This window comes from Rhagoletis zephyria, unplaced genomic scaffold (genome assembly GCF_001687245.7).
Source record: "Rhagoletis zephyria isolate East Lansing unplaced genomic scaffold, Rhagoletis_zephyria_1.1 Rzeph_scaffold_03666, whole genome shotgun sequence".
Lineage (NCBI taxonomy): Eukaryota > Metazoa > Arthropoda > Insecta > Diptera > Tephritidae > Rhagoletis > Rhagoletis zephyria.
The window spans coordinates 34,037-44,241 of record NW_016160749.1 but is presented as its reverse complement, the minus strand read 5'-3'; the positions used below and the strand labels follow the sequence as shown (position 1 = coordinate 44,241).

Genomic DNA, 10,205 nt, shown 5'->3' with positions numbered 1-10,205 from the left:
GCCTGCACACGGCAATTGGGTCAAGTGTGGCATAGCGTCCAAGTAAACACATGCCATTGCTTACACACACACTCTGGCTCACTGATGGGCGGACGGCCACAGGAGAGCGGCAGACGTGCTTTGGCTCACAGGACACTTCACTTTTAAGTGTTGAAAACATTAGGATATTAAGATGAGAAAATATTTTCCCGTTTCTTTTTGTCTCGGATGGGCGTTGCGGTGCATTCGAGGCATACTTTTAGGCGTATAACATTCTGCTGATACATATGTACATATGCTCTTACGGCTGCTTTTATACATTTATTTCTGCAGCCTTTTACTTCTTTATAAAAATTAATTATTTCCCTTTTCTCTATCTTTTCAGGTAAGTTTCAGCCAAACAATTTCGTAACAGCCACCACGAGTGGTGCTAGTAAGTACAGAAAATCCTACTACACATACAAAATTAATAACTAATTTAAGGAAAACTTATATTCTTTAAAGCAGAGCCTGTAGCGTGTATTCAGTTTTTATAAAAAATAATGCAAAACAGTTTAGTGACATAGTGACTTTTAAAATTTCGAGTAAGAAAAGAGGAACGGTTTTGCCTTTGACTTTTTAGGCATTTATAAGAAGCAAATTTAAGATTTAAGTGTACCTTTAAACCAGAAATTCCTGATAAGTCACGGCAAATTCCGAAATGCCCTGAAAGTGTTTCGAATGATCCAAACAAACTCAACGCGAAAATTTCCGTAGAAAATACCGAAAACTACCGAAAAAACCTACATAGTCGCGAAAAAATTTGAGAAAATTTGTGAAGTCAAAAAAAAAAAACAATAACGAATCCCCGCTTCAGATAATTCTTTTTTGCTGGAAAGCTGCGACCTCAATGGTGTTCCCAAGCTAATACGGTTTTAGTTTGCTTCACTTATTGACTTAAGAAATAAACAAATATATAAAATTGCCGAAATTTTTTTTTTTTAAATCGTGAGAAAATCATGTTCTTGATGTCGCTAGCAAGTTAATGGGATATCTTTGAAAAAGCGGTCTGTAAATTTTTTTAACATACTTGTATTTTTTGGTTTCAAAATCTGTATATATTTTATCTACAGTCTCTGATTTAATGAAAACATATAAAAGGAACAATTTAAATTTAGGGCATTTAATCAATCAGAAATTTTATATGTACAAAATACTGTATGTTTACTTAAATGTTCTTTAATGCTTGCTCTTTATATTTGCCTGTGCATGAAACCCAATAATATTGCATCCATAAGCGTTATTTTATTCTTTCTTAAAAACATGAATCAAGACTGACTTTATAGGCCCCAAAAAGTGAAATTAGTCAACGTGCGATAAACCCATTTGCTTCCCAGAGAACGAAAATACATATCGTCACTAGACACGAATAAAGGCGCGCTAGTGTTTTGACGGCGAAAAAAGACGCATAAAAAAACTTCAGCGTCAAAGACTCTTAACATACATCGCCGAAGTTTTTCATAAGCATCTTTTTTTGCAACTTTTTTACGCGCTTTTTTCGCCGTCAAAACACTAGCGCGCCTTTATTCGTGTGTAGTGACGATATGTATTTGATTTATTTAATTCAATATAAAAACATGAATAACTTGCTTTTTTTATTTGTTTTTTGTCCTGAGTGAAATTTTTTCAAAACCATCACCAAAAAGGTACTTAATACAAATAATATTTTATTTTAAAAATTTGCACCACTTACAATTAAAATTTGGTTTGTTTTCGATATGTCGCAAAAAGCTTTTTAAATTCGAATTAACATGAAATTATCTGAAACTAGTACTTAAAATAAAGTAAGAGTTTATTTTTACTCTTTCTTCTATATAATTTCTTTACAAATATTTTATTTGATTTTTATTTTTATATTTATTTTTTTAATTATAATCCAAATGTTACCAAAATACAATTTTAGTTGAATAAATAATTTTACAGAATTTTTATTTAAATTAATGTTTTTATTTTAAAAGTTTTTAAGAAAAATTTAAGGGTTTTTAATAGGTTTTTAATTTTCAGAGAAATTTTTTACAGATATTTTATTTAACTTTTAATTAATCGCAATTTTAGTTAAATGAAAAATTGTAAAAACTTTTTTCTATTTTTTTTTTTTTGAATTTGTTAATTACTTAGTATTTTGTTTTCATTACCTTCAAAGCTATTTAAATTCAAATTAATTTCTACTAAATAAAATTATACACATACATACATATGTAAGTATTTCGGAAACAAAAAAAGATATAGCAAATTAAAGTTTTTGAATTTGTCCTTAATTTTCATACAAACTTTTCTTTAATTCAAATGGAACTAAAAAAATAATTAGACAAACTAATTTTAGGTATATAAAAAAAAAATTATATAAAATTTTTCATTTTTGTAAAGTATCTATGAATTAGGAAAAGCCAGAAAAAATATATTTCAATTGAAAAGCAAAATAAAATTACTTACAAAAATAAATATAAAATAAAAAATTATAATAAACTAAAATCTTAAAAAACAAATCTTATTCTAATAAAAAAATTTGGCACCATTTTTCTAGTTTTAATTGGTGCAATGTATAGGAATATTTTTTCTTATTTTATTATTATTTTATACTACAATCACTGAGAGAAATTTTTTGTAAAATGAGAAAATTTGTGAATGAAATAAAAATTAAATATAAAAAATAAAATGCTCTGAAAATTTTTTGATTTTATGTTCCGGAAATTTTCTATAAATAGGCTTGCAAATAACTTCTTTTTTCCACAACTGAACGAGATAAAATAAATTTCAGAAAAAATAGTAAATTCTAAAAAAATTAAAATATTTTTATTTTATTTCTTAAAATTTATTTGCTTTATATGAATTTTTTCCTTTCTTGCAATAGAGCAAAAAATAAAATAAAAAAATTACTTGTAGATGTAAAAAAAATTAAATTGCAGTTTTACCAAAAAAAAAAAAAAATATTGAAACAATTATGCAAGCTCATTTAAAAATTCAATTTGTTGTAGACTTTGCTACAATTCAATACTTATAAATACATATATAATGTGAATTTATTAAATTTCTTTCAAGCGTTAATCCTAAAAAATATTTGGTATACTTATGTCGTCACCTTAATATAGAAAGGTCCCAACTCATTTTCTTTCGGGACTCGGCGTTGTACAAAAGTTGACTTTCAGTTCTATTAAAACCCAGTGTTTTGAAGATAATTTCAATTCAATAACTTTAGTTTTTATAAAGGAACAAAAATATTAAATAGGTTCTTTCCATATTAAGGTAACGATGTGCATGTAGTGAAATTCCTGCACGGAAATCTTCGCATTTAATGTTGATGCCTAACTTTTCCATTCCTTCTTTAACTCAAGAAATTTTCGTGACTTCTCCCCCTCAAATTTTTTTCATTAAATAAATAACACATTTAGCCGGAAGCAAGCACAAAAGCCATTATTCGTGTTTTTCTATTTAACCTTCGCTCTTTGTTGGCAATTTCACAAAGCTCATTTGGATTGACCCATTTCATTACATATTTCCATCCGGTCAGTACTAATCCAGTATATCGTATCCCTAAACCAAAAAAAAAAAAAAATATTAAATAAAAACATAAAATCAGGCAGCTGCTCACATATGTACGTATGTATAAAGTATACCGACGCATGCCAATTCTCATGAACCTTACTTTACTGTCGCCATAAAGCAGCACATCTGCGCTTTCTTGTTAGTTGGTTTCGTTGGAACCACTATGTGTATGAATGGCAAGCTCAGAAAATTACTCTCGAAGGGGCGGATAGTCAATATTTTGCCACTGGCAGTAGACTATCACTGCCAGGTGGGGGAGGCTTGCAGCAGCTGAAAATTAATGTCAGGCTAGAGATGGACAGAAAGATAGATGCACTTGAATATGCAAAGTGGCACACTAAACAAGCCACGCAAGAAACTGCTGCACACCCACACACACACACATCCACAAACAGAAACTTAATCCTGATGCATTTTACTTCTCCCCTCTGGCTCTGAGCTTAGTAGCATCGCGATAATCCATTTTAAACATTTCACTTGTGTTTCTGCGCCCTATTGTTGCTGGTGTTGTTGTTTTAGTTGCTGTAGGCAATCGAATTATTCATAGCTATTTACCCACTTGTGTCACTGAGACCATCACCCCTTAACTACTCTTTTCCATGATTACCTCTGCTCTCCTTTGCTGCTGTCAATGCATTCCTTCGCCTCCATATTCTCAATTTTGCAAATTTCCACATTACTGCACTTTGCGCATTCAACAACCAGCCTTCAAATCATTTCTCTCTCCCTTCATTCTTGCTTCAGGCATCTCCTCTCCGTATCCCTGTTGCTGTCTCTTTCTCTCTCTCTCGTTCTCTCCTTGACTAACTGTTTTATCTCGTCATTGCCATCAACATTTCAATTTCCCAACTGGATTTGCCAAGGGACAATTTTTCGTAAATTTCGTCGTTTTCACTATTCACTCAAGCTATCACATAGTCTGCTTCCAGGCTGTTACGGCATGATGACTGCAGGTCGGCACTCGCTTATGGTTCAGGAGCAGAAGCGCATGCACTATTGATTTAAATGCTTCAAGTGTACATTACAAAATATTTATCTGCATTAGCATATCGCACACCGTCTTCAAAAGAGTCATAACTCAAAATAATAAGTTCGTCAGAAAATGCGAAAAACTATATCGTAGCACATGCTAATCATATGGGCAAGGGCGACTTTACCTTAGGTTTTTTTTAACAAATTATAACAAAAATTTGCTCCAGCTTTTGCTGAAAGGTAAATAAAAGCTCTGTGTACATTTTTAGCGTATAATTTCAAAAATGCCAAATTTTGAGTTGTGACTCTTTTGATGACGGTGTGCGATATCAGTATATCGCTTACTCGAAAGGCTGTGCCGCTTGCTGCACTTTTACTCTCCGCTCTTCGCCCGCTTTTGTGCTGCGTCGCTTCGTGTATATTTATTACGTTTGTGAGTGCTTTTTGCTATATTAAAATATTATTAGTCGCTTTTGCAATGACTAAGTACATATTTATCGTAACCTTCATCATTGCTAAGCGTACAGATTTAATTTCCTATTTTTCTCCGAAATCGGAAACGACATTTTGTGAAATTATTTTAGCGCTTAATTTTAGTTAAGTTTTTTGTATTTAATTTTTTGTTATGCTATGAGTATTAAGGACTAGTTATGGAGTTTAAATTAAACTAAGCACAGCTATTTTCGAAAATTATTGCAGCCCGAAAGAGATTTTTGAGGGCCAATGGTATTTATGCCAACTAAATTATGCTATGAAAAATGTAGCCTACTTTTTCGGACGCTGATTCTTTTTAAAGGCCATTAAAGATAGCAGAGTATGTATAAAGAAATTTTAACTGACAAATTAAGGAGAATGTTCATAAAGTGACTTGAATGTGCTGAGGCTGAACTGGCGCGTCTTGAAATAAAACTTCCTTTTGAAAATATAAATAACGGCATAGGAATGTGTACCCTTACAAACTTGTAAGCTACTGTTTTATAGGTACTCATATTATAAAAAAAAGAAAACTTACAGGCGAAAGCAACTTAATTGAAAAATATTTTTTTTAGAGTGCTAATGAAACCGGCACTAAATGTTTTATAAATGAAACTATTGTATAAAAATGTCACTTTATAAAGCTCTTTAAATCTATTTATTTTTTGTCAAAAAAACCATTATATTTTTTCCCATAATATCGTAATTTAATTGTAGGATATTTTATAACTAATTTTCTGCTTCTTTTCGCGTTGCTTTTTTTGTCAGGCGAAAATCGCAAAGTGTGCATTTATTAAAATTTTCCAAGTAGTTTCGCGTTTTGTTTTTGGTTAGTGTGCAAACGCAAAAACTGTATTACCGGTGATTTAACGATTTCTTTTATTTATTGTGCATTTAAATGAATAAATTTTCAATGCAGTTTCATGAAAGATTAATAGCGAAATAATAATTCAGTAAAACTAACGGCGAATTATTATTATTTTTTTATAATAACAAATGCACTCAATGTAGCACAAAAAGCACGTAAAACTTTTATTCAGCAGTATTATATAGTAGCAATTTTTTTGCTCTTCATTTGAACTAAGAATCAATTAGTTAAATGAAAATAAACGCCTAATTTACATAATTTTGCATTTGATTACTACGACTAATATTAACTTCAACCATAATTTTTGTAGTGCTTAGTTAAATATATACACAAATGTATACACACATTAGGGAGCTCCATGAAAAAATGTTTAAAACGCGAATCATAAAGTTTTAGTTATTTCATGACTCCCATGTGGGCACAAAACTATTTTCATTCAATTCGGAGGGGCCCGTTAGCTTTTGTTCTGTTCGTCTAGAGCTTTCTACCAGACCAAAGCACCAACGAATAAAATCGTTGTGCACTGCCCCTAGGTGATGCACGATGCTGATCGTTCCAATTCGCTTCGTTAGAGAATTCATAGCACTTACTTAGCGGCGTCTAGACTTGACAAAGATAGTGCGGGAAGTTTTGTTGATGTATTTTGTAACAAATTTTCGGAAAGCTATCATAGTTTCGATTAGAGACTGATTAGAGAAACACTATAAATTTGAAACCAATTAGGATTCAACGTTGGAATTACACTAGATGTCTAACCTTTGTGTCGATATCGAAAACTAATTCCTTTTTTTGTAGAGAATGCTATAGCTCTCGACAATTTCTCTAATCGTATTCTAACATTCTACCTTCGGGAACCATATTAGATTTCCAATGGTTTTTCAATCGTTCTCTAAACTTAATGTTTGCTGGGTTGTGGCCAGGGATTGGCCAAACTGTATGATGAAAAGGAAATTAGCTCAAAAGGATCTTGTGGTGGAATTTTGCATGATATTGTTTTCCCCGCACAATGACAGAGTCCAAACTTTGTTGTGGAAGAAAAATTTCAGTTTTATTTATTCAGCTCACGAATGATACTGAATTGAGGCAGAATATTTTTTTGGGACTCATAAAATAAACAAAACTTTTTGAATCGCATGAGGAGCGTTTTTTGTTTTTTTAATTGAAACTTGTTTACCTTCGGTTGAGACTAAATTCAAACATTGATGTATCGAAAAAGTGACTCAATCCTTGGGCTCTAATTCTAAACGAAAAAGCGAGATAGGGATTAAATTATGCGTATTCGTCTAAACGCGTAAATGCCTTGTAAGAGTGTAAACGTCGGAAGCCGGATTTTTCGGAAACGGATAATTTTTAGAACTTATTTGAGTATGCAGCTTTGCAACCCATTAAATTCTAGTAATAAAATGCACGTTCGGAGTAAGTCAAAAATTACATTGATTTTTGAGAATTTTTTTGTTGAAGGTGTTTAGCATTTTTTCCATATAAAGTATTTTCCAAAAAAAAATATTGTATGGAAGTGACTGCGTAAAAAAATTGCCTAAAATAAACGGTAATTCTACTTAAAACTTGTAATTTATTATAATAAAATTGATTGGGCTACAAATCTGCATACTCAAAAATTCTAAAAAATCTGATTAAAAAGTTGAAAATCTGCTGAGTTTTCGCGAATTTTTGCACAAAGTTTAGGATTTATATTTTTATGTTTTTTTTTTGTTCTGCAGTGAACCATATTTTTATACAAAATTGGCGGAAAAATGTTAGAATAAAAATTTGTTGCATATATTGTGAAGGTATCAATCGAAATGTTTTTGAAACGGCTTTATTTCTTTTCGTAACTACATTTAGGGCAACCCTCCTACCTGTTTAAAAAATAAAAGTAAATTTATACTAAGGCAGTTACTTAATCACAATATGAGCGACAGACGAAAGAGATTTAAGTGTGAAAATGTTTTGAAGAGGGTTGCCACCTGTTTGAAAAGTCGAATTTAATTAAATTATGCACCGGGTTTAAGAAATATTAAAATACGGGTGTCCAACGAAAGAGTGTTAAGAAGTCTTTAATTTGAATATTTAGAATATCTTGAGGTGTCTGAAGAGGGTTGCCACCTGTTTAAAAAGTTGAATTCAATTATTTAATAATTTAAATTAACTATTAAAAGGTGCCTTTTAATCGAAACGCGTTTGAAAATGCTTTATTTCCGAACTTTATTTAGGAGTGTTGCCTTATGTTAAAAAATCAAATTCAACTTGAATTTCAGCAAATTCGGTAATGGAAATGTATTTAATTTGAATTAATAAAATTATACAGAATTCATATGAAATATGTAATAAAAAATGGGTGTCGAACGAAAATGTATCAAGAAACCTTTATTTAGAAAATTTGTAATATATTCGAGATATCTGCAAAGAGTTGCCGCCTGTTTAAAATGTCGAGTTTAGTTAACTTATACATAGGACATGTGTATGATTTATTTTAATATGAGTGTCAAACGAAAGAGCTTTATGAAAACTTTGGTTTAGAAATACTTTTGATTAGGGTTGCCATCTATGCAAAAAGTCATGCTTACCTTACGAAGAAATTTTTGTGCAGGGGGGTGTGTAGGTAGGGGGTGCGTAGAAATGGAAGAAACGGAACCAAGCGAGACTTCTTTTATCTTAGAAACGGCTGGATGCATTTAGATAAAAATTTGGCACACAGATTGCTCATAATTCTGCCTAATATTTGGAATATTTTTTATGTTTATGAAGAGAGTTGCCACCTGTTTAAAAGGTTGAATTCAATTTTTAGTAATGGAGCAAGAGGAAGTTTCTTTTACTTTAGTGGCGCACACGTTTTTTTTTTATTTTTTTTTTTTAATGTGCGGCTGTCCAATGTATAGCAATTATGTGTGTATGTAAATGACTGTGTCTGCACACTTTTCTCTTTACTACTTTCCAGGGAGAATAGAAAAAACTAAATATTTTTTTTTTAATTGGAAAAATACACCGTTGTTATTTTCCATGTAATCTTTCCCACCCATAAACAAGTTTGCATTAATGTCAGAGCTAAGTACTCATTTATGTGCATAAACTCACATGCATGTGAGTAAATTTGTTTTCTATGTAAAGCGACATTAATTGCTTTTTGTTTATACTACAACTCTGTCGACAATCAAGCCCTCACTCACTTAGCTGCAAGTTGTACTTAGTTATGTAAATATGTACATACCTACGTTTACAATTGTATCTATTTCATAATTAAACCTAATCACCGCACACACACAGGTCATTCGAAAATGACAAGCGCAAAGGTCAAGCTTAACAGGCAAACAACAACAGCTGCAACAACAACAACAAATCATACATTACGCTGTCGTGATTTATTTACGAGTTTTGAAATGACATGTGTCAATAACAGTCAACACGAGTAGCAGCTTAATGCAGCGCAGTGTGCCACAGCTGTCGGATTTTTTTGGGCGCGATAAAGGAAAAAAAGCGTTTACTCTCATATGCATACATACTTACATATGTACATAATATGTACTTATACAAATGTAAATACTCGTACTTAAATATTGCGCAACTCTAAGGAGTAGTTATTTCAAATGAGAGCTAAGAATATCCAAAAATTTCGATTAACGCCAACCATCCTCTCGCAACTGCCAAATAGCTTTTCACTATCAGCCATTGGACAAATTTGAAATTTAATGACCAGCAACGATTTTGTCCAATATTTAGCTGTTTGGACCCCAGCGAGTAAAGCAGCGCTGTTCCTCATCTACATACAGTGTACGACAAAACTAAAGCACGAAACTTCCCATACCACCACAACCAGAAATAAAACTTACAAGCACTTGGTAATAGCAATTATTTTTATGGTATTTAGAAGGGGGTACAGTTGTTGTTATGTCACAAAAAAATAATACAATAAAACTTCATACTAAACTAAAATATTAATTCAAACATAAAGGTGGTCTTAAATATGCTGCGACAAAACTAAAGCACATTGGTATATAATTGGAAAGAAAAGTTGATTCTTCTAATATTTCGTAGCGAAGCCCTTGTTTTTCAATACCGCGGCACATCTTCGTGGCATAGACTCGATCAAGTTATTTAAAACATCTATGGAAATGCTTTCCCATGCTTGTTCTACCTGAACAAATAAAGAGTCCTTGTTTTTGCAGTTTTCGCGTTCTATTTTCCGATCTACAATCTCCCATAGATTCTCAATTGGGTTGAGATCGGGTGACTGTGCAGGCCACTGCAACACTTCAATTTTATTGGCAACAAACCACTCTTTTACACATTTAGCGGTATGCTTCGGATCATTGTCCTGCTGGTATATCCAGTT

General features: G+C 31.8%; 1 protein-coding gene across 1 annotated transcript in view; it reads left to right on the top strand.

The window, feature by feature from the left end:
* Positions 1 to 364: 364 nt before the first annotated feature.
* Positions 365 to 10,205, top strand: part of LOC108369437 (heterogeneous nuclear ribonucleoprotein L-like) — a gene marked incomplete at its 5' end in the record, with an annotated part of 42,320 nt that continues 32,479 nt past the window's right edge. The window contains one exon of the mRNA XM_017624542.1: positions 365 to 412. Coding sequence (XP_017480031.1) covers positions 365 to 412 — 48 coding nt within the window. The remainder of the gene's footprint in view (positions 413 to 10,205) is intronic.